Below are 23,258 nucleotides of genomic sequence, written 5' to 3' on the forward strand. Positions count from 1 at the left end.
AAAATCAGCAGAACCAAATTGTAACCAGCAAGCTGAGATCACAGGCCACTTGGAGTGAGGGAAGAAAAAGATGATAGAAAAATAAGCCTCCCTTGTTTCAGCAGCAACTCCTTACAGTAGCCCGGCCTCTAGCTTCCTGTTTCGGCTTTGCAAATTGAAGACTGATCCCACCTTGAGGAAGTGCCCCACTGAGAAGGGAAATTAGTGAAGGCGATTTTTCCATTTTGGATATTAGTGCTCATCCTTCACTCTGGTCATTTAATGATGAATGTGTCCTCCCAATTTTATCATCAGGGTGACAGAAGAGAGATTTCCTAAATGTCATGTATTTGAAACTGTGTAGGGTAAAGGATAAACTCCTTAGAAATAAAGTATTTCCCTCCAAGGGAAATAGAGAACTCGGAGACTGAAGAAGGGCTGTTGTCCCAGAGGCTGCTCACACGGGAGGGCAGCCTCAACAGCTCGGCCTTGGGCTCTTGCCCCACCCGTTCCTGTCCCGGGTTGACTCAGGCCTCCCCGCTGAGCCCCGCCCCATTGCCCCCCTAGGATTTCGGGGACTACCAAGATGGCTACTACTCGGTGCAGACGACCGAAGGGGAGCAGATCGCTCAGCTCATCGCTGGCTACATTGACATCATCCTGAAGAAGGTGAGCACTGCCTCCCGCACCCCCGCCGCCTCCGTCTCTTACTGCACCTTGCCCCCGCGCAAGGTCCTCTAGAAACTGGGACCCAGGCTCTGGAAGATGGCTGACTGGGGAAAGAAGAGGCTGCCTTTTCCACTTCCCTCTTCTTTGATACTTGTTCCTTTTTTCTCCTACAGAAAAAAAGCAAGGATCACTTTGGGCTGGAGGGAGACGAGGAGTCTACTATGCTGGAGGACTCGGTGTCCCCCAAAAAGTACGAAGGGAGCGGGGCTGACCCCATTCCTCGGGCAGGGAAGGCAAGGCATGACCCCCAGGACTGGGGGGTGGGGGTCCTTAGGATGGCTCTCTAAGTCTCAGGCTGTGATGAGGCCTCACGCACCCCCGAAGCGCAGGACAGGCGGAGGCGGTAGAGCAGGTGGGCAGGGGATGAGCGGAGGAGGCCCTCGGAGCGCTCCCTGAACGTCTCCTCTTCAGGTCCACTGTGCTTCAGCAGCAGTATAACCGGGTGGGGAAGGTGGAGCACGGCTCCGTGGCCCTGCCCGCCATCATGCGCTCCGGAGCCTCGGGTCCCGAAAATTTCCAGGTGGGCAGCATGCCGCCTGCCCAGCAGCAGATTACCAGTGGCCAGATGCACCGAGGACACATGCCTCCTTTGGTAAGAGCGCCCCCACTGCAGCCTCGATTCCAGGCAGACCCTCCTCTGCTGGGCCTAGCTGGAAGCTAGGCGGTCTTTTCCTGTGTCCCGATGAGTATTCCTCTCCTTGGCCTCAGGCTCTCCTTTATCTTCTCTCTCTAAAGGTTCCCTGTTACTCTTCTTGTCTTACAGACGTCAGCCCAGCAGGCACTGACTGGGACCATCAACTCCAGCATGCAGGCCGTGCAGGCCGCCCAGGCCACCCTGGATGACTTCGACACTCTGCCCCCTCTGGGCCAGGACGCTGTGAGTGTGGGACAGAGGAGGGCCAGTGGTGCTGAAGCTGAAACTCCAGGGACCAGGGTTGGGGCTGACTGGAGCAGAGCCAATCCTGAGGTTGGTTTCTCTTCCCCTCAGGCCTCAAAGGCCTGGCGTAAGAACAAGATGGATGAATCCAAGCATGAAATCCACTCCCAGGTGGACGCCATCACCGCCGGTACTGCCTCTGTGGTGAACCTGACCGCAGGTAGGCTGGATGCTGAGCTCTCTGGGTAACGGGGGCGGGAGGGCGCGTGTGTGCAGGCGTGAGTGTGACTGGCTCGGATGTGACTGCACCTTGACTCATGGAAGGGACTGTGTGTGCGCGTCTCCCTCAGTGTGGGGGCGGGCGGTGAGTGGTGGTGTCTGTGTGTGTGTGGCTAACTGCCTGTGACTGATCCCGTCGTCCTCCTCCCCAAGGGGACCCTGCCGAGACAGACTACACGGCAGTGGGCTGTGCGGTCACCACCATCTCCTCCAACCTGACGGAGATGTCCCGTGGCGTGAAGCTGCTTGCCGCCCTGCTGGAGGACGAAGGCGGCAGCGGCCGGCCCCTGCTGCAGGCGGCCAAGGGCCTGGCGGGGGCGGTGTCGGAGCTGCTGCGCAGTGCCCAGCCGGCCAGTGCCGAGGTCAGGGGCCAGGGCTCGGCCCGAGGGAGAGGAGAGGCTTCGAGCCCAAGGATTGCAGGGTGGAGATGGGGAGCCATGGGCGTGTAGGACCCGGGGACATCTTGGCAGAGACGGGGCAGCTTCTGACTGGTGTTCACTCTCCACAGCCCCGTCAGAACCTGCTGCAAGCAGCTGGGAACGTGGGCCAGGCCAGTGGGGAGCTGTTGCAACAAATTGGGGAAAGTGATACTGACCCCCACTTCCAGGTTGGTGACTCACCCAGCCCCCAGAACCCCAGCTTCTAGGAGGTGACCTCTGATCCTGAATCCAGCTCTAGTCCAGCTACTATAAATTGACCCCTCAGAGCCAACCTGAACCTCTTTCCAGGAATCACACTGGAACCCCCCCAGTCTGTTTCTGGGGGGCTGAGAATTCAGAACCCCTGAATCCCAACTTAACCTATTAGTTCACCCTTGGCCCTTATTGAAGAGTTTTTTTTGGCCACTGTCATCTTTCCCAGGCTTCCCCATATGTAGCCCTCACCCCAACTTGAGGGCCTCTTGACCCTCCTTCTAGTCCTTTAACCTCATACCCAGAGGATGCGCCCCCCTTCCCACCCCATGCCAGTTTCCTCAGCTGACTTGTCATCCTGGATTTCCCATGCAGATCTGTGCACCCAGCGGGGCTGGGTTTCCATCTCCCCCCGGCCCCCCTACGGTAACGGCCTCTGGCCTGGGCCTTCCCAGCTCTGTCCTCGCTGAGCCGCATACACTCACTCTGCCCCCTGCCCTGGCCTCCGGGGAGCAGAGCACGACGGGAGCTGGGGAGGCGTGGTGCAGGCGGGACCCCAGAGGCTCGGACAGGGACTTGTTCCCGAGACGCCAGGGGGACTGCACCCAACCAAAGACAGAGAAGGAATAGAGAAAAATCGCTGGGGGCGGGGGGACCCCCCTCCACCCTGTCGTGACAGCACCGCCTGCCCTCCCTCCCCATCGCCGTCCGAGTGTATCCGCCTCCCTTCGGTGTACCGTTCCTCTCGGTGTGGGTTTGTTCCTTGGTGGGGGTTCTGTCCTACTTGGTGCTCGAGGCAGGGGCTTGGGTAGGTTCTGGTTGCTTCTGCACACAGTTCTGTGATTGGAGGCAGTGGGACTAATGAAACAGCTTACGCCTCTGAGAAGGGCCCTTGGACCCCAAGCTGGATCTCGGGCCCTGCTGACCGCTGGTTTCTCACAGGACGTGCTCATGCAACTAGCCAAGGCCGTGGCAAGCGCCGCAGCTGCCCTGGTCCTCAAGGCCAAGAGTGTGGCCCAGCGGACGGAGGACTCAGGGCTTCAGACCCAGGTCATCGCTGCGGCCACACAGTGTGCCCTGTCCACCTCCCAGCTGGTGGCCTGTACCAAGGTGAGCCCCGAAGGTGCGCCAGCCCGCGCCAAGAGGTGATGCTTCCACACACCCTGGAGCCTCTCATCTAATCCCTCTGGCCCCCAAGGCCTCATTGCCCAACCTAGTCACTGTTGTGAACACCACAGAACCACAGATACCACACCTCACAACTGCTCTCCCTCACCTACGTCTCTGACACTCACTTTGCCCGCAGGTGGTGGCTCCTACTATCAGCTCCCCAGTCTGCCAAGAGCAGCTGGTGGAGGCCGGGCGACTCGTGGCCAAGGCCGTGGAGGGCTGTGTGTCCGCCTCCCAGGCCGCCACAGAGGACGCGCAGCTGTTGCGGGGGGTAGGTGCGGCGGCCACAGCCGTCACCCAGGCCCTGAATGAGCTGCTGCAGCACGTGAGGGCCCATGCCACAGGGGCGGGGCCTGCCGGCCGCTACGACCAGGCCACTGACACCATCCTCACTGTCACCGAGAACATCTTCAGCTCCATGGGTGATGCTGGTAAGGACACCCCCCGGGAAGACAAAGAACCCCGATGAGGTTCTCTGAGCCTGCTGGACTCTTCCTTGCAGACCTGCCACCAGCCCCCCTGAGGACTCAGCACGGGGCTGGGCGTTCAATCTCTGAAGTCTCCAGTTCCCCATTTGTTAGGCAGGAATAGAATCACTGCCCTGCCTTTCTTGGTGCAGTTAAAGAACATACCAAAGTACCCACAAAAATAGATGGAAAGTGGCAGTATTAAGAGATAGCTGTCCCGCCTCCACTCCCTCACTCCCAAAATCCTTCACAACGAGCCTCATCCACTTAAGACTGCGGAAAATACCCATTGGAGACTGTCTTCCCCATTGTCACCCCACCCCATCACCCCTGCCCCCATTAAAACCCACCAAGAGATCTCTCCCTTTCCAAGATCCTGAACCCAGAAAACAGTAACTCCAGGGAAATCAATTCAAGAACTTCAGCATCTACCTTGTCTGCATCTCTTTCCCCACCCTGACACCCTCTCAGCGTCTCTGGCTCTGTTTGTTGACTGTACCTATGCTCTCAGGTGAGATGGTACGACAGGCCCGCATCCTCGCCCAAGCCACCTCTGACCTGGTGAACGCCATCAAGGCTGATGCCGAGGGGGAGAGTGATCTGGAGAATTCCCGCAAGCTGTTAAGTGCCGCCAAGATCCTGGCTGATGCCACAGCCAAGATGGTGGAGGCTGCCAAGGTGGGGAGCCTTCTGTGCAGACCGCCAGACTGGGCCCTGTGGGAAGTAGGAGGGTCCAGATAATCACCTTCATTTATAGGAGCAACTTGGGAAAAGCAGAAGATACAAGAGAACAAATACAGGAGCACTGAGGAAGTAGACGCGCCTCTCGGCCGTGAGCGGATGGCGCCAGGCTTTCAGCCAGTGTGACCCAAAGAGTCCTTGCTGAGAGACAGACTGTGCCCCTCTGCTTCCTCTTGAGTCCAGGGCCTGGGGTTCCAACTGTTCCCTACTGTGCGGCCACCGCTTGCCTGCTCCCTGAATGCTTGCACACGGGCATTCAGTCCCAGGGATCCGTTGCTAGCAGCACAGAGAAGGGCCAGGCAGTGGGACACAGGAACACCAGGTGTAGAAGACAGCAGGAAGAAGCCAGAAGATTCTTGGGTCCCTGGACACTGGACTCTTCACTTTGCAGAGTAACCAGGGCCCCTGCTCTGGTGTTCTGAGATCCCTGCTCTAAACCGTGTCCTCCTTGTCCCCAAGAGCCCTGCTCACTCCCCTTTGCTGATGGCATTTTGTGGGGAGTGGGGAAGAACTATGGCCACTTCCCCGGGGAGAAGCAGAAACAGTCCTGCCTAAGGAGGGGCTTTCAGCATCCCAGAAGGAAGCCAGGGCCCCGACGACTCCCCATTTGCCCACCTGAGGGAGCTTGTCTCAACCATGATTACCTTTCAGTGGGGGTGGTTAGCAGTGACTTCAAGAAAAAAAGTGTGAGCATGGAGACGTCAAAGAAGCACTTACTTAGGATCCACAGGGATCCTGGGTGGTCACTGTCTCTCTTGCCACCTCTCAGGGAGCAGCCGCCAATCCAGACAGTGAGGAGCAGCAGCAGCGGCTTCGGGAGGCAGCGGAGGGTCTCCGCATGGCAACCAATGCTGCTGCACAGAACGCCATCAAGAAGAAGCTGGTGCAGCGCCTTGAGGTGAGGCTGGGGAGTAGGCACGGGTCGGTGCTCTGGGAGGAATGAAATCAGGAGGCGTGTGCGGGGACATGCCTGGCATCCTCGGTGCCAACAGTTATTATTTCCTCAGGAACAGCAGGGGCAGGGTAAGCCAGGGACGGGGAACAGGAACGTCTGAGCCTTGTCCTTACTGTTTTGTCCTTAAAGCACGCAGCCAAACAGGCTGCAGCCTCGGCTACACAGACCATCGCAGCAGCCCAACATGCAACCTCCACCCCCAAGGCCTCTGCTGGCCCCCAGCCCCTGCTGGTACAGAGCTGCAAGGTGAGACGCCAGGAAGCACATGGGGGCCGGAGGTGGCACGGGAGGTGGGGACTTTCCCCCAGCCTGTGGGGAGGTGGTGCTTATGACATTTTCACCCACAGGCTGTGGCAGAGCAGATTCCACTGCTGGTGCAGGGCGTCCGCGGGAGCCAAGCGCAGCCTGACAGCCCCAGTGCTCAGCTAGCCCTCATCGCCGCCAGCCAAAGCTTCCTGCAGGCAAGGCCTCCTCGTTGACCACTCAGACCACACCCTTCCCACGCTGCTCAGGGCCTCTAGATCTCGTCAGTTTAAGTCTCTGCCAGTGGTCTCTCTCGCTGTTCCGAACCCCAGTGCTCAGCACATCCTGACCCTCACCCCTCCTGTACCCACGCCCAGAGGGCATATGGTGTGCCTCACGTGCCCCCCTGTCCCTCAACAGCCAGGCGGGAAGATGGTGGCAGCCGCAAAGGCCTCCGTGCCAACGATTCAGGACCAGGCGTCGGCCATGCAGCTGAGTCAGTGTGCTAAAAACCTTGGCACCGCGTTGGCTGAGCTCCGTACTGCTGCCCAGAAGGTATGGGAGCTGGCTGTCCTTTTGGAAGATGAAGGGCGTGTCCCGGGATGATGGAGAACCTGTTCAGGCTATCCTCAGATGGATAACTAACCTGAGGCATGAGTGAGACCTTGTGTGCCTCCTACCCCTCAAACTCTTCCCCCCTCACCCTGTGTGTTTGTAGGCTCAGGAAGCATGTGGGCCTTTGGAAATGGATTCTGCTCTGAGTGTGGTGCAGAATCTGGAGAGAGATCTGCAGGAAGTGAAGGCAGCTGCTCGAGACGGCAAGCTGAAGCCCTTGCCTGGGGAGACGGTAAGTGTTTGTGAGGTCTGAAGTCTCCTTCTCACCAGAGCTGCCCTGAACCTTTGTTGAAACTGCCTGCTGACTCTCAGTAGCTTCTCAAGCTCTTTCTTCCCCATTCCTCCTGTGGCTGAGTCCCTGAGTCTCCCTGTCATCCCTAGATGGAGAAATGTGCCCAGGACCTGGGCAACAGCACCAAAGCCGTGAGCTCCGCCATCGCCCAGCTGCTGGGGGAGGTTGCCCAGGGCAATGAGAATTACGCAGGTACACGAGCGGGGCCAGGATGAGGCCTGTGGGGGCAGGCGGGGGAGTGGGAGCTGCAGGAGGGGTGGGGTGACACAGGAAGCCCCCAGCATCAGGGCTCGGCAGTAAAGGTGCCTTTTCCCCCCTTTCTCTCTCATCGTCTCCACAGGCATTGCAGCTCGGGATGTGGCAGGTGGGCTGCGGTCACTGGCCCAAGCTGCAAGAGGCGTAGCTGCCCTGACATCAGATCCTGCGGTGCAAGCCATTGTGCTCGACACAGCCAGCGATGTCCTGGACAAGGCCAGCAGCCTCATCGAGGAGGCGAAGAAAGCAGCCGGCCATCCAGGGGACCCTGAGAGCCAGCAGCGGCTTGCCCAGGTTCGGTTTTGGGCCAGGGCTGCTTCCTCCCTCTCCCCCGACCCCCTCAGAAGGCTGTCTCGAGGGGGCGTCTCATCAGCGTTGCGACTCCTATCTGGATTTCACTCTTCTCAGTCTGAGTAGAAGAGTCTCAGCAAAAGCGAGACCTGGGCCCAGCCAAACACCGCATTTGGGGAAGTTTGATACCCTAACTTGATACTCTCGCCTGTTCAGCTACAGCACCCCCTTTCCGCTTTCACTTTCAGAGGCTCCCATGGGTGGGGGCGGGGATCCCCCAGTTGTTTCTGCTTTGGCCACCCTGTCTCCTTTCCCACCTCAGGTGGCTAAAGCTGTGACCCAGGCCCTGAACCGCTGCGTCAGCTGCCTGCCTGGCCAGCGAGATGTGGACAATGCCCTGAGGGCAGTGGGAGATGCCAGCAAGCGACTCCTGAGTGACTCGGTAGGAGGACAGGGGTGTGAGGGGACACGGGGACAAAGGACCCCAAGTATCTACCCCGTCACCCTAACTCCCCGGATGCACCCCTCCCCTCACCGCTCCCCCAGGCCTGTGCCCACCTCCCCGAGCTCCTTCACCAGGCTCCCCCACATGTCACTCCCGTCCTTGCTCCTGACTCTCCCTCTGATCCTGCAGCTTCCCCCCAGCACTGGGACCTTTCAGGAGGCTCAGAGCCGGCTGAATGAAGCCGCTGCCGGGCTGAATCAGGCAGCCACAGAGCTGGTGCAGGCCTCTCGGGGAACGCCTCAGGACCTAGCCCGAGCCTCAGGTCGATTTGGACAGGACTTCAGCACCTTCCTGGAAGCCGGCGTGGAGATGGCAGGCCAGGCTCCGGTATGAAGGGGCACTGGGTCCGGTTCAAGGGTCAGAGGCATCTCTGTGACCACAGAGTCCTGACCTGCTCCTGGCCCCCTCCCCTCCCCAGTCGCTAGCAGTACTTGAGTGTCTGGGACAGAGAATCCCTTTTGGAGACAGACAAGAAAAGACTGAACAATGCATTGACCTTCTTGCCCTCAACAGAGCCAGGAGGATCGTGCCCAGGTCGTGTCCAACTTGAAGGGTATCTCCATGTCTTCAAGCAAACTTCTTCTCGCTGCCAAGGCCCTGTCCACAGACCCTGCAGCCCCAACCCTCAAGAGTCAGCTGGCTGCAGCTGCCCGGTAAGTGGGAGCTGGGAAACCAAGCCCTTGCATGTTAAGCAGACTGGGGAGGGGACGTTTCGTAAGAAGTCTCTGGCTCAGGAATTGTTCCAGACAAAAAAGAAATGGCTAGAGACTTACTTCCTACGTGAGCAGGATGCAGAAGTGATGACCTGTGCACTCATTCACTCGACTTCCCGTTCCTCCCAGGGCGGTGACCGACAGCATCAACCAGCTCATCACCATGTGCACCCAGCAGGCACCAGGCCAGAAAGAGTGTGACAATGCCCTGCGGGAATTGGAGGTGGGCCTAGGCAGGCTAAATGGGGTTGAGGTTGAGGAAAGGGTTCTTGGCTAAGGGCAGTGAGGGGGCGTCTTGGATCTCACTTCACCACCAACTGCCTCCCCTTCCCCCACCCGACAGACGGTCCGAGAACTCCTAGAGAACCCCGTCCAACCCATCAATGACATGTCCTACTTTGGCTGTCTGGACAGCGTCATGGAAAACTCAAAGGTAGGTATACCCAGTTCCCCTCCCAAGGAGGGGAGAGGGTAGGAAGATAAGCCAGCCAGGGGCTGCCCTCTCCCTCTGAGGACAAGCTCTGACTCTCCCGATACCCTCTGTCCCCCAGGTGCTGGGTGAGGCCATGACCGGCATCTCCCAAAATGCCAAGAACGGAAACCTGCCGGAGTTCGGGGAGGCTGTCGCCACAGCCTCCAAGGCCCTCTGCGGCTTCACTGAGGCGGCTGCGCAGGTTATTCTCCGGGGATGGTCCCTGGGACTGCCCTGTTGTCCCTACCCCAGCTCCTCGCAGCCTGACACACACGCACAAAAGACAAAGTTATGCTTGCAAAGCCAGCTGTGTGGAAAATGGGGATCTTCCCCCACCCAAAGTAGAGGTGTTTGTCAGCAAGCATCGAACAGCCACAGTTCTGATCACTGTCGCCGCCGAGCCCTGGGGCTTTCAGTTGTGATTACACTGTCCAACCACTGAATGTGGCCCCAGCTTTCTCGGTATATTCTGACTAGCATATGCAAGTTAGTTTCATATAACTAGTACCTGTTTTTTTGCTGAGCAACACGGCATGCTGGCTTAGTTTCCCAATCAGGGATCAAACTTGTGCATCCTGCAGTGGAAGTGCAAAGTCTCAACCGCTGGACCACCAGGGACGTCCGCACGTAATTACACTATGAGAATAGCACCAGAGGCTAAATTCCCTGTTACCTGAGTCACCACCTAACTTTGCCTTTTTCTACATTATGAAGTATAAAACGATCCACTGGCTCAGAGTATTTTGCTTTTGTATATGAATCCTTAAAACAAACTGACTTGAGAGCTCATCCTCTCAGCCTCTTTCCCTCAATCTCCCTACCTCCCTCTGCCCTGTTCTGTTGGGTGGCCTGCTCTATATGGCTTGACGTATTTCTGGAAAAGCATGAAGAAGAAAATCCAAAGCTACCATGTGTTGGGTGAAGTAAGAATCAAACCTTACGATGATCTTCCCAGCAGAAACAGTTTTTGGCAACCATCCCTTCCCTCTTTCCAAATCTCTGAAGCTTGGAGGTATTATGTGTTAATTAGCCTAACACCACCCACAGTTTTATTAGAACTATCTCTAAAAGAGGCTTTGTGTGTGTGTGTGTGAGTGTGTCTTTCAAACTTTTTTTTACCGACACTTAAAATAAGCACTACTTTTTACCTTAAGACTCAACATGCAAACACATAAACATGGGAACTGAATTTTGATAAAAACCTTACTGTGCTTCTTCCTTTTTTTTTTTCTTTCCATTTTTTAATCTTCTGAAATGTTTGAACACATTTAACAAAACAGAAGAGGGTTTTCCCTCTTTTATAGTATGATCGCAGCTTGCTAATGTATCTCCACTCAGGTAGAACCCCGGCCACTGAACCAACCCCTGCTCCCCTTTGTCCCCACGTGGCTATTCCATTCCTGCCTCAGGAATGTTCCTTATTCCCCACCCCACTCCTCTCTCCCTCCAGGCTGCATATCTGGTTGGTGTGTCTGACCCTAACAGCCAAGCTGGACAACAGGGGCTGGTGGAGCCCACGCAGTTTGCCCGAGCAAACCAGGCGATTCAGATGGCCTGTCAGAGTCTGGGGGAGCCTGGCTGCACCCAGGCCCAGGTAACCTGGGGGTACAGTCACTGTGAGCAAGCCTGGCAAAGACTGCTTAGCCAGGACAGACCACCCCCGCGGTGGGAGGAGTTGCAGGACGAGTGGGGAAGGAGGGTGGAGCCCCAGCGCTGACCTTCCCACAGCTTCTCTGGGTCATTGTCTTCTCTGGCTGTGTTTCTCATCATTCCCTCCATTACTGCCAAGCTCACCACTTCTCTATGGAAGTTTGAGTTCACTCTCCCCCTGAGCCTGTTAACGATTTCTCTAGTAGTGTGTCGGCTTTTCATCTTCCTTTCTCCTAGACCCTGCGCGTCTTTGGGTATCTGTCTTCCAGATCTTGACTTTCCAGTGACTCTGTCTTTCCTAAGGAGACTTCCGAAGGGTTGCTGTCCGTCCCCCAGCTGGAGGGGCTGCCTCCCGGTGTAGACGCAGCCCCCTGCCCTCACATGGCTCTCGCACATCTCTGTCTGCTCAGGTGCTCTCCGCAGCCACCATTGTGGCCAAACACACGTCTGCACTGTGTAACAGCTGCCGCCTAGCTTCTGCCCGAACCGCCAACCCCACCGCCAAGCGCCAGTTTGTACAATCAGCCAAGGAGGTGGCCAACAGCACGGCCAATCTTGTCAAGACCATCAAGGTTCCCAGCGTTTGAATTCTCAACCTCTCCCTGACCGTCCAGTCTTACCCCCCCCACCTGACCCCTACACCCCGTCACCCTGAGGCCTTCACCCAGTCCCCCCTGCCTGAGCCCAAGGTCTTTCCCGTCCCCACTGGTCACCACCAGCCCCGCCCCGTGCCCTCTGAGCTCAGGAGGGAGACCTGGGCCTCGCCGCCTTTGTCTACAGTGCTTCCTGAGCTCCCCCTTGTCACCCCGCCTCAGGCGCTGGACGGGGCCTTCACGGAGGAGAACCGCGCCCAGTGCCGAGCGGCAACAGCCCCTTTGCTGGAGGCCGTGGACAATCTGAGCGCCTTTGCGTCCAACCCCGAGTTCTCCAGTGTTCCTGCCCAGATCAGCCCCGAGGTGAGGCAGGGTGCAGGCATGGACTGCCGGCCACCTCTTCTTCTTTCCAGGAGTCTTGAGACCCACCCCTCTGCCTCCCCCTCCCCAGGGCCGGGCTGCCATGGAGCCCATTGTGATCTCTGCCAAGACAATGTTGGAGAGTGCGGGGGGCCTCATTCAGACAGCCCGAGCCCTGGCCGTCAATCCTCGGGACCCACCACGCTGGTCCGTGCTGGCTGGCCACTCCCGTACTGTCTCAGACTCCATCAAGAAGCTGATTACAAGCATGAGGTAGGGGGCAGGGTGGAAAACCTTGTCCTGGGGGATGCACATCTCTCTGACAGAACAGTGGGATGGGCACTGTGGTGTGGTGAGATGGGCCAGTTTTGGAGGGCACCTGTGGCCCAAGATTCGGGGGTGCAGGGGAAAGTGGGCCAGCCTTGTGCGCAAGAGGTGCACTTGGTGTTGGAGTCTGTGATGCTTCTGCAGGGACAAGGCTCCAGGGCAGCTGGAGTGTGAGACAGCCATCGCAGCTCTGAACAGCTGTCTGCGGGACCTTGACCAGGCTTCCCTTGCTGCAGTCAGCCAGCAGCTCGCTCCCCGTGAGGGGATCTCTCAGGAGGTAAGGGGAGGAGGGAGGGCAGGCTTAAGGAAGGTGGGGGATCTGGGAGTGAGTTCACAGACACATGGAGGGTATGGAACATGCTGGGTACTGGGTCGGTTGGGTGTGGAAGGAAGAGTGGGGTCCTGTGCGGGTCACAGTCAGGGCTAAAGTCCACTTCCTCCCCAGGCCTTGCACACCCAGATGCTCACTGCGGTGCAGGAGATCTCCCATCTTATTGAGCCGCTGGCCAGCGCTGCCCGGGCCGAAGCCTCCCAGCTGGGTCACAAGGTACCTGGGGTACCATGTGGGCTTGGGTAGGCTGAACCCCGTCCCTGCCGGGGCTGACTCCCGTCCCCACCTCTTGCCGCAGGTGTCCCAGATGGCCCAGTACTTTGAGCCGCTCACTCTGGCTGCCGTGGGTGCTGCCTCCAAAACCCTGAGCCACCCACAGCAGATGGCGCTCCTGGACCAGACCAAAACCTTGGCCGAGTCTGCCCTGCAGCTGCTGTACACGGCCAAGGAAGCCGGCGGTAACCCCAAGGTACTGAGCTGGGGGGCCGCTGCTGCCGAAGGAGAAGCAGAAACCCCTTCTCCCTGCCCCACCTCACTCACTCTGCCCCACAGCAAGCAGCTCACACCCAGGAAGCCCTGGAGGAGGCTGTGCAGATGATGACAGAGGCCGTGGAGGACCTGACAACCACCCTCAACGAGGCGGCCAGTGCTGCCGGGGTCGTCGGTGGCATGGTGGACTCCATCACCCAGGCCATCAACCAGGTTGGAGCCTTGGGGAGCCTGTAGACAGAGGTGCCTGTGGACAGAGGTGCCTATGGACCATTGTCCCTGAGCCCACCATCTTTCCCCTCCGCCATTCTCCCCCTCAGCTAGATGAAGGACCAATGGGTGAACCAGAGGGTTCCTTTGTGGATTACCAGACCACCATGGTGCGGACAGCCAAGGCCATTGCTGTCACCGTCCAGGAGATGGTGAGTCTGGGAGAGTATAAGAGGCCTGCTCTGGGAGAGTTTGGACATTGAGTTTGGACATCAATTCACTTCTTCCTATCACCAGGTAACCAAGTCAAACACAAGCCCTGAGGAGCTGGGCCCTCTCGCTAACCAGCTGACCAGTGACTATGGCCGTCTGGCCTCCCAGGCCAAGCCTGCAGCTGTGGCTGCTGAAAATGAAGAGGTAACTTCCCCCTGCCCCTGACAGAAAACCCAAGGCGTACCCCTTGTCCCATGATGTCAACCTCTGGGAGTGTCCCATCCTCGGCCACTCGGGTCTTTGATAAGAAGGGGAACTCATCCTCAGGGCTGCTCCATGAAAGAGTGATCAGGGCTCCATAAAGGGTGGGATCAAAGCCTCCATCACAGGGATAAGGAGTAGCCCAGGATCTAGAGATTGCCTGGGCTACCACTATTTCCCCTGCTGGCCCTGATTGCCTGCGGCTGCTTCTCGGCTCTGCTGCAAGCCTTTGATCCCTTCCTAGTTCTTCCGTGTTGCAAAGCCCTGAAGCGCTTCCTTCCCTAAGCTCCTGGCTTTCCAAGAAAGCAAGTAATTGAATCTTAGCATGACACACCTAATCCCCAACCCAAACCCCTCCACAACCACACAAGCCAACCCGTAAGCCGTGGCCTCTGCTTCAGATAGCCCAGCATGAGGGCTTCTCCCCCTCCTGCTCGCTGCGCTGATTAGCACGGTCCTCACAGCTGGTGCCCACAGGCTAGTGTTTCCCGTGTGTGGGAGGAGACCTCCTGACTCACTGCTGTGGAACAGGGCAAGTCCGTGCAGGGCACTCGCACTCCCGCTTTAGTCCTCTGTGCGTGTTTTAGGTCCTTAGTGCCTCCTCCAAGTGTAGTGGACATCCCTGAATCCCCTCATAAAACGCACCTCCTGTTTGACCTACCCGCAGATCGGCGCCCACATCAAGCACCGGGTTCAGGAGCTGGGGCACGGCTGCGCCGCCCTGGTCACCAAGGCAGGCGCCCTGCAGTGCAGCCCCAGTGACGCCTACACCAAGAAGGAGCTCATAGAGTGTGCCCGGAGAGTCTCTGAGAAGGTGACCGAGCCCGTCCCCACGGCCTGGGGGCTGCGCTCCCCAGCCCTTTCCCCTGTCCCGTCTCCCAGACCCAGGACCTGTCCTCTCACCGGGCCCCTACCCCGGTCACCACGGGACTCGCCTCCCGCAGGTCTCCCACGTGCTGGCTGCGCTCCAGGCTGGGAATCGTGGCACCCAGGCCTGCATCACAGCCGCCAGCGCCGTGTCCGGCATCATCGCCGACCTGGACACCACCATCATGTTCGCCACTGCCGGCACACTCAACCGCGAGGGCGCCGAGACCTTCGCCGACCACCGGTGAGGCGGGACCTGGGCCTTGTGTGGTGGGGGGCCAGAGGGGTTGGGCAGGCCTGAGAAGGGCTGACTGGGCTGGGCCGTCCCCCAGGGAGGGCATTCTGAAGACCGCCAAGGTGCTGGTGGAAGACACCAAGGTCCTGGTGCAGAACGCAGCTGGGAGCCAGGAGAAGTTGGCACAGGCAGCCCAGTCCTCCGTGGCCACCATCACCCGCCTCGCCGATGTGGTCAAGCTGGGTGCAGCCAGCCTGGGAGCTGAGGACCCAGAGACCCAGGTATCCGCCCCACACGCCTCACTCTGGCCAGAACCACTTCCTGTTCCCCCGTTTCCTCCCACAGACCGGAGCCTCTGCTCTCGCCCACAGGTGGTGCTGATCAATGCCGTGAAAGATGTGGCCAAGGCGTTGGGAGACCTCATCAGTGCCACCAAGGCCGCGGCTGGCAAAGTCGGCGACGACCCTGCCGTGTGGCAGCTCAAGAGCTCTGCCAAGGTGGGAGGAAAGGAGAGCAGCTGCCCGGGGGGCGCGGACCAGAGTGCTTCTGCCCGTCCCTTCAAACGGGGCCGCCCTTCCCTCCTCTGGTGCCCGCAGGTGATGGTGACCAACGTGACGTCCCTGCTCAAGACGGTGAAAGCTGTGGAGGACGAGGCCACCAAGGGCACCCGCGCCCTGGAGGCCACCACGGAGCACATCCGGCAGGAGCTGGCGGTGAGCGCGGGGCAGCTGCGGAGCGGAGCGGGCCTGGCGGCCGGCGCGGCCGCTGCACTCAGGCCCGGCCTCCTCCGCGCCAGCGCCGCCCGCACTCACGCTCGGCCTCCTCCCCGCCAGCGCCGCCCGCACTCACGCTCTCCTCCCCGCCGCCAGACTCCTGCGCGTGCTGCGCTGAGTCTCCCCTTGCTCGCCTGTTTCCTCCTGGGCGTGTGACACCTACCCTCTTCGTCACCCCCCACTTTCTCTGGCCTCTCAGTTGCCACATTCAGGGGTCACTTCCTGTTCTTCATCTTCTTCAGCACCTTCTTCATTTCCAAGACAGCGGACCCCCTAACAAACACGCCTCCCTTTGGAAGCCCTTCTTCCTTTGGTCTTTGTGACACTGGCTTTTCTGTTGCCGCCCACGTCTCTATAGTTGCACTCACCTTCAGCCAGGTGAATCTTAGAGGCCTTCCCGGAACTGCACCGATCGCCCTCTTACTCCTTTTTGGCAGACTCAACCCTCTCATCATTGTTCTCTGACAAGTAGACTTCCAGTTCTGAGTTCAGTCATTTTCAGCCTCCCGTTTGACCTTAGCACCGAGACGCGGTGCCTCCCCACCAGCCGCTCTTCCTGACGTGCTGCTTCCCACTCAGCGTGCTCACAGCCTCCCGGTCCAGGAGGCCGCCTCCCAGGCCCCCTAGGCTTCACTGCCTCACGCACAGCCTGCGGGCCTTCGCCAGGCCCTGCCCGCCCCCCTGCAGTCTCTTCCTGTCACTCCTTCCCCAGACCACAGGCAGCGCTCCCCTCACTGTGACCCCTCTGCCAGGCTTCTGCCTGGCCTCCTTGCTTCAGGCTTTGTCACTCTCATCCTTTTTTTTTAACTTATTTTTTGGCTGTGCTGGGTCTTCTTTGCTGCACGTGGGCTTTCTCTAGCTATGGCGAGCCGGGGCTGCTCTTCCTGGCGGCGCACAGGCTTCTCCTTTCAGTGGCTTCTCCTGTGGAGCACGGGCTCTAGGCACATGGGCTTCAGTTGTGCTCAGGAGTTGTGTGCACAGGTTTAGTTCCTCCACTGAATGCAGGATCTTCCCAGACCAGGGATCCAACCCATGTTCCACTGGCAGGCAGATTCTTTTTTTTTTTTTCATTTATTTTTATTAGTTGGAGGTTAATTACTTTACAATATTGAAGTGGGTTTTCATACATTGACATGAATCAGCCATGGAGTTACATGTATTCCCCATCTCGATCCCCCCTCCCACCTCCCTCTCCACCGGATTCCTCTGGGTCTTCCCAGTGCACCAGGCCCAAGCACTTGTCTCATGCATCCAACCTGGGCTGGTGATCTGTTTCACTATAGATAATATATATGTTTCGATGCTGTTCTCTCAAAACATCCCACCCTCACCTTCTCCCACAGAGTCCAAAAGTCTGTTCTGTACATCTGTGTCTCTTTTTCTGTTTTGCATATGGGGTTATTGTTACCATCTTTCTAAATTCCATATATATATGTTAGTATGCTGTAATGTTCTTTATCTTTCTGGCTTACTTCACTCTGTATAATGGGCTCCAGTTTCATCCATCTCATTAGAACTGATTGAAATGAATTCTTTTTAACGGCTGAGTAATATTCCACGGTGTATATGTACCACAGCTTCCCTATCCATTCGTCTGCTGATGGGCATCTAGGTTGCTTCCATGTCCTGGCTATTATAAACAGTGCTGTGATGAACATTGGGGTGCACGTGTCTCTTTCAGATCTGGTTTCCTTGGTGTGTATGCCCAGGAGTGGGATTGCTGGGTCATATGGCAGTTCTATTTCCAGTTTTTTAAGAATCTCCACACTGTTCTCCATAGTGGCTGTACTAGTTTGCATTCCCACCAACAGTGTAAGAGGGTTCCCTTTTCTCCACACCCTCTCCAGCATTTATTGCTTGTAGACTTTTGGATAGCAGCCATCCTGACTGGTGTGTAATGGTACCTCATTGTGGTTTTGATTTGCATTTCTCTGATAATGAGTGATGTTGAGCATCTTTTCATGTGTTTGTTAGCCATCTGTGTGTCTTCTTTGGAGAAATGTCTGTTTAGTTCTTTAGCCCATTTTTTGATTGGGTCATTTATTTTTCTGGAATTGAGCTGCAGGAGTTGCTTGTATATTTTTGAGATTAATCCTTTGTCTGTTGCTTCGTTTGCTATTATTTTCTCCCAATCTGAGGGCTGTCTTTTCACCTTGCTTATAGTTTCCTTTGTTGTGCAAAAGCTTTAAAGTTTCATTAGGTCCCATTTGTTTAGTTTTGCTTTTATTTCCAATATTCTGGGAGGTGGGTCTAAATCCTGCTGTGATTTATGTCGGAGAGTGTTTTGCCTATGTTCTCCTCTAGGAGTTTTATAGTTTCTGTTCTTACATTTAGATCTTAATCCATTTTGAGTTTATTTTTGTGTATGGTGTTAGAAAGTGTTCTAGTTTCATTCTTTTACAAGTGGTTGACCAGTTTTCCCAGCACCACTTGTTAAAGAGGTTGTCTTTTTTCCATTGTATATCCTTGCCTCCTTTGTCAAAGATAAGGTGTCCATAGGTTTGTGGATTTATCTCTGGGCCCTCTATTCTGTTTCATTGATCTATATTTCTGTCTTTGTGGCAGGCAGATTCTTAACCACTGGACCACTGGGGCAGTCCCCACCTTTCTAACTTCTAAATTTGTCTTTCTCATCTTCTGTTTTCACTTCTCCTCAGAGATGTTCAAATTGAAATTCCTTTCTACTTCCCAAACCTGATCATTCAGTCCCTCCTCTTTCCCATATCACTAAACAGCACCATTCAGTAACTCAGTTCCTAAAGCCAGAAACTCCATTTTAACATCTTTCTCTCATTGTTCCCCACATCTGAGCTCATCAGCAGTTCTTTTAGTGGTCCCTCCAAGTAGACCTCATTTTCTCATTTCCCATCTCTGCTACCAGTACCTTGTCCAAACCATCATCAGGCCTTAGCTGTATTTATGTGACAGTGTCTATGTAAACTCCCTGCTTCTCCACTCACCTCCCCCTCCCCAGTCAATCCTCTCTACACAGAGGATAATTTTTTTGGGGTGGGGGGTGCTTGTGGGATCTTAGCTCCTCAACCAGGGATTGAACCCAGGGCCATGGCAGTGAAAGTGCTGGGTCCTAACCACTGGACCACCAGGGAATTCCCAGAATAATCTCTTAAAAATATAAATCAGGTTATGTCACTTCAGTGCTTACGACCCTCCTGTGACTGCCCTGGCATCTGTGGTAAAGTCCGCTCTCCTTACCACGGCCTTCCAGGCTCCAGGGCCCCTGCTGCCTTCCCAGTCTCTCCTCACCCTTCTCTCCTCCTGGCCAGGGCCCAGGCCCCTGCATTCTCAGCTCCGCCCACTGCAGACCCTTGTTCTTGCTCTTTACTAGTTTTTTGAACATCTGGCCCCTTCTGATCCTTCAGGCTTCAGCTTAAACATCCCCTCCGCCAGAGGCTTCCTTGACCACCTTTCTGAAAAAGAACTTCTTTTTTCTTTCTCATCACAGCACCCTCTTTTTTTTTCCCTTCCCTTCACAGTGTAGTTTCCCTGCTCGTTCACCTATTTATCATTTGTACCCAAAACCAGAACGTAAGGTCCATGAGAACAAGGACCTTGTCTACCTTGTCCCCCACTGCACCCCCAGCACCTCACGTAGTCTCCCACCTAGCTGATCTTCAGTGGGATTGAATTTGTTGGGTGAACACATACAGCACAATATCTTCATGACTTTTTACATACTGTGTAAAAGTCTAAGTTCCTTGTCCTGATATCCAAGGTCCCAACAGCCTTTGCTCTGCCGTCCCTGTACTGGAACATTCCTCAATCCTCTCTCACACTTGACAGCCTGGTTATTTGTGCTCTGCCACTTACGTCAGAGCACTCCTGTTACCCGTATCCTTGGGACCCAGCTCCTTACCCACCTTCGCCACTCACCACATTAAGACTTCTCTTTAGGAATGAAAAGCCAGCGCAAAGGTACTTCTTTAATTTCAAACAAATACACTTTCCTCGATCACTTTAGTCAGAAATGAGGACCAGCTGCCTTCTATTGTATCAGCTGTGAATGTGTGAAAGTCTCCAAGTCTCTACAATAACTCCTCAGTGGCTGCTTGTTGACGGAACACGCAGATGAATGAACCAGTCACACAAGTGCTGCATCATCTCACAGCCTCACTCACTGGGGAGTTTTTCTTCTTGTTCTACCTCAATAGGTCTTCTGCTCCCCAGAGCCACCTGCCAAGACCTCTACCCCTGAAGATTTCATCCGCATGACCAAGGGTATCACCATGGCAACCGCCAAGGCCGTTGCCGCTGGGAACTCCTGTCGCCAGGAGGATGTCATTGCTACAGCCAATCTGAGTCGCCGTGCTATTGCAGATATGCTCCGGGCTTGCAAGGTAGAAATCCCGGCGGTGAGGCCGCAGTGTGCGGCAGCCTGAGGGCAGCACGGTAGGGGAGAACCTGCAGGGACTTGGGAGCTCTCTGGGATCCTCAGGCTGACGTATACTCTGTGCTACAGGAGGCCGCCTACCACCCGGAAGTGGCTCCAGACGTGCGGCTCCGAGCCCTGCACTTCGGCCGGGAATGTGCCAATGGCTACCTGGAGCTGCTGGACCACGTGCTGCTGGTAAGGCGGAGGGGTCTGCTCCTCACAGCGGCCCCCCTGAACGCACAGGCCTCAGGCCCTGCACGCTAACCTGTGGTTCAGATCTCCTCCCCGCCCCACCATCTGTTCCCGAGTCTGTCCTTGTTTCCACGTCTCCCTTCCGCTGGGGCTCCATCGGTCTTAGCATCTTTGGTTCTCCCACTCACCTCCTCCTCTCTTCTTGTCTCCCTTCTTCCCGCCTGATTGCCCCCCCGCCCCCCACCTCATCATCTCTTCTTTCTCCTCATTTCATCCTCCTGGCTCCTTGTCAGCCTGTGAGTGACGCACTGTCTTCACCATGCATGCAGTGTGATGTCTGGCGTGCACCTGGATAGGCTGTGTGCTGTTCCAGGCTGTGGTGTGGAGCGGCCTACGGTGGGGGTGGCGGGAGGGGGCGGGGTCTGCCCTGTTTCAGGGGTCAAGGTAGAAGCTGAGATCTGCTGCTCTCTGCCCCTGCCCCATCTTCCCCAGACCCTGCAGAAGCCAAGCCCAGAACTGAAGCAGCAGTTGACGGGGCACTCAAAGCGCGTGGCTGGATCAGTCACTGAGCTCATCCAGGCTGCTGAGGCCATGAAGGGTGAGGGGCGACCAGGGGCAGGCAGGGAAGGGAAACCCTTGTTCTGGGGAGAGCTCTGCTTCCGGGAGGCTGCTCAGAGATGGCCTCCGCCGAGTCCTCACAGATGCCAGGGCCTGGGGACAGTAAGCACGCTGCCCGCTGCTCCTGATCTCCCTGCTCTGCCTTAGCCCCTTCCCTCCTCGCTTCGTCCACCAGGAACAGAATGGGTGGACCCAGAGGACCCCACGGTCATTGCTGAGAACGAACTCCTGGGAGCCGCGGCTGCCATTGAGGCTGCGGCCAAGAAGCTGGAGCAGCTGAAGCCCCGGGCCAAACCCAAGGTCAGCCCTGCTCCCTTCTCCCCTCCGCTCAGAATGTCTGCTCCTTCGGCCTCCTCTTACTCTGCATCTCTCTCTGCCACTTCTCTCTCTTTTTTGCAGGAGGCGGACGAGTCCTTGAACTTTGAGGAGCAGATACTGGAAGCTGCCAAGTCCATCGCAGCAGCCACCAGCGCCCTGGTGAAGGCTGCCTCAGCTGCCCAGAGGGAACTGGTGGCCCAGGGGAAGGTAAGGACTTGGATACCAGCAGCTTTGCCTTCACATGCATGATGGTCTCCTCCGGGAGGCTCTTAGGAGGGCACACGTCTGAGCAGACGCCTGCTCTCCTCCGCAGGTGGGCGCCATTCCAGCCAACGCACTGGATGATGGACAGTGGTCCCAGGGCCTCATCTCTGCTGTGAGTGCATAACTCCCCGTGTGCCCCTCTGCACTTCAGGGACTTGAGAGGCTGGAGAGGGGATGGACCAGGGCTGGAGGCACGTCCTAACCTAATCTCCCTGCCTCAGGCCCGGATGGTGGCCGCGGCCACCAACAACCTGTGTGAGGCAGCCAATGCAGCTGTCCAAGGCCACGCCAGCCAGGAGAAGCTCATCTCATCGGCCAAGCAGGTCGCCGCCTCCACAGCCCAGCTCCTCGTAGCCTGCAAGGTCAAGGCCGACCAGGACTCTGAGGCAATGAAGCGGCTTCAGGTGAGGCCCCCTGGCCCGTCTCTTGTGCCTTGAGCTTCGCTGCTTTCAGCTGTCACCCCCAGCACGCTTTCTGCGAGGGAGATGAGGGCCTTGCTCATCTGGGACCTTCCCAAGTTCTCACCTCACACTGCCTGCTCTCTCTCTCTGCCCAGGCTGCCGGCAACGCAGTGAAGCGAGCCTCAGACAACCTGGTGAAGGCAGCCCAGAAGGCGGCAGCCTTCGAGGAACAGGAGAATGAGACCGTGGTGGTGAAGGAGAAGATGGTCGGGGGCATTGCCCAGGTAAGCTCTGAGGGATGTCAGCAGGGCAGTTGCGATGCCTGCCCTGGTTCCCACTCCCCCAGACCCTGAGGCACATACTCACTGACCGAGTCCCTCATCTCTGTCCCTCAGATCATTGCCGCCCAGGAAGAGATGCTCCGGAAGGAACGGGAGCTGGAGGAGGCACGGAAGAAGCTGGCGCAGATCCGGCAGCAGCAGTACAAGTTCCTACCTTCAGAGCTGCGAGACGAGCACTAGACAGCCGCTTGTGTGCGTCACAGACCCAGCCCAGAGACTGCGCCTCACTACCAAAGCCTCCGGGGCTGTCGGGCCCAGCCGGCCCAACCCCAGCACCCCCAAGTGCCTGCCAAGCCCCGGGCCTGGCCCCGCCCAGTCCTGCCGCACGCTCCCTGGCCCTTCCCGGACTCCCAAGTGCCTTCAAGCCCTAGGGCCCCCTAAGTGCCTGCCCCTCCCCAGAGTATTAACGTTCCCAGAGTATTATTAACGCTGCTGTACCTCAGTCTGAACCTGCCAGGGCCCCAGCCCGCGCCACCCTGCCAGCAGCTTCCAGCCAGTCCCCGCAGCCTCCACTCTACTCATCCCTTTTTATACTATCCGCCCCCCACCCCCAACTACCTGTGGGGGCCGGGGGTGTAAGCCCCAAACAGGTCATGCTCCAATAAAGGTGATTCTGCCTGCAGCCTCGGCCTGGCTTCATGAGGCGGCACCCGTCCCGAGGGCAGGCGGGGAGAGAATGGGGTGGAGTGCTGTGGCCCAGCTCCATGGGCTCAGAAGCCTGCCCCGAGGCCCCTTGCTCCCGCTCCACGCAGAGCCCTAGAGCCCTCCCGGCCAGGAAGCTGCCCGGCGCGCTCACGCTCCTGGTGTCCCTTGCCTCTCCGGCCGCGCCCACGCCACACCGAGTGTCACTTTTCTCTTCCTGGGCGGGCAGCTGCCAGTGCTCTTCGTGGCTACCAGGGACACTGTTCTTCATCACCGCTCACATGAACAAATCTAGTCCCTCACCAAGTCTGAATTTTCAAGAAGCAGCTTTGCTGAAAACAAGCCTATGGATACAAGTGTCTGAGCCTAAGAGAACTATGACCAGATTTGGCTGATGCAGTTAACAGGCCAAAATTCCAACCTGAGGCTGCCTTGGGGAGGCTCAACCGTTGACCGGGTTGGGCGCTTCCAGCCCCTCCCAGGCCTTGCTGCCACTCCTGCCCACAACAGAACCAGAAGAAAAGGAACTGAAAAAGCCAGACCCAAGCGTGAGGCCGCATCAGCGGGC

General features: G+C 57.2%; 1 protein-coding gene across 1 annotated transcript in view; it reads left to right on the top strand.

Moving 5' to 3' along the window:
- TLN1 (talin 1) overlaps positions 1-22,670 on the top strand; it is a 32,706-nt gene extending 10,036 nt beyond the window's left edge. Inside the window, exons 11-57 of the mRNA XM_043486490.1 lie at positions 547-648; positions 822-898; positions 1,120-1,300; positions 1,472-1,585; positions 1,697-1,805; positions 2,018-2,226; positions 2,373-2,471; positions 3,439-3,606; positions 3,803-4,097; positions 4,645-4,811; positions 5,644-5,772; positions 5,959-6,075; positions 6,177-6,290; positions 6,493-6,627; positions 6,791-6,919; positions 7,069-7,171; positions 7,320-7,528; positions 7,848-7,967; positions 8,160-8,357; positions 8,544-8,683; positions 8,873-8,966; positions 9,087-9,176; positions 9,295-9,417; positions 10,666-10,809; positions 11,276-11,437; positions 11,681-11,821; positions 11,910-12,091; positions 12,290-12,422; positions 12,591-12,692; positions 12,775-12,945; positions 13,029-13,178; positions 13,286-13,387; positions 13,473-13,592; positions 14,317-14,463; positions 14,594-14,760; positions 14,849-15,032; positions 15,123-15,248; positions 15,348-15,464; positions 19,694-19,879; positions 20,002-20,109; positions 20,599-20,704; positions 20,900-21,024; positions 21,124-21,249; positions 21,356-21,418; positions 21,528-21,710; positions 21,863-21,991; positions 22,103-22,670. Coding sequence (XP_043342425.1) covers positions 547-648; positions 822-898; positions 1,120-1,300; positions 1,472-1,585; positions 1,697-1,805; positions 2,018-2,226; positions 2,373-2,471; positions 3,439-3,606; positions 3,803-4,097; positions 4,645-4,811; positions 5,644-5,772; positions 5,959-6,075; positions 6,177-6,290; positions 6,493-6,627; positions 6,791-6,919; positions 7,069-7,171; positions 7,320-7,528; positions 7,848-7,967; positions 8,160-8,357; positions 8,544-8,683; positions 8,873-8,966; positions 9,087-9,176; positions 9,295-9,417; positions 10,666-10,809; positions 11,276-11,437; positions 11,681-11,821; positions 11,910-12,091; positions 12,290-12,422; positions 12,591-12,692; positions 12,775-12,945; positions 13,029-13,178; positions 13,286-13,387; positions 13,473-13,592; positions 14,317-14,463; positions 14,594-14,760; positions 14,849-15,032; positions 15,123-15,248; positions 15,348-15,464; positions 19,694-19,879; positions 20,002-20,109; positions 20,599-20,704; positions 20,900-21,024; positions 21,124-21,249; positions 21,356-21,418; positions 21,528-21,710; positions 21,863-21,991; positions 22,103-22,228 — 6,522 coding nt within the window. The 3' untranslated portion in view covers positions 22,229-22,670. The remainder of the gene's footprint in view (positions 1-546; positions 649-821; positions 899-1,119; positions 1,301-1,471; positions 1,586-1,696; positions 1,806-2,017; positions 2,227-2,372; positions 2,472-3,438; positions 3,607-3,802; positions 4,098-4,644; positions 4,812-5,643; positions 5,773-5,958; positions 6,076-6,176; positions 6,291-6,492; positions 6,628-6,790; positions 6,920-7,068; positions 7,172-7,319; positions 7,529-7,847; positions 7,968-8,159; positions 8,358-8,543; positions 8,684-8,872; positions 8,967-9,086; positions 9,177-9,294; positions 9,418-10,665; positions 10,810-11,275; positions 11,438-11,680; positions 11,822-11,909; positions 12,092-12,289; positions 12,423-12,590; positions 12,693-12,774; positions 12,946-13,028; positions 13,179-13,285; positions 13,388-13,472; positions 13,593-14,316; positions 14,464-14,593; positions 14,761-14,848; positions 15,033-15,122; positions 15,249-15,347; positions 15,465-19,693; positions 19,880-20,001; positions 20,110-20,598; positions 20,705-20,899; positions 21,025-21,123; positions 21,250-21,355; positions 21,419-21,527; positions 21,711-21,862; positions 21,992-22,102) is intronic.
- Positions 22,671-23,258: the final 588 nt, after the last annotated feature.

Source organism: Cervus canadensis, chromosome 14 (assembly GCF_019320065.1).
Source record: "Cervus canadensis isolate Bull #8, Minnesota chromosome 14, ASM1932006v1, whole genome shotgun sequence".
NCBI classification, from domain to species: domain Eukaryota; kingdom Metazoa; phylum Chordata; class Mammalia; order Artiodactyla; family Cervidae; genus Cervus; species Cervus canadensis.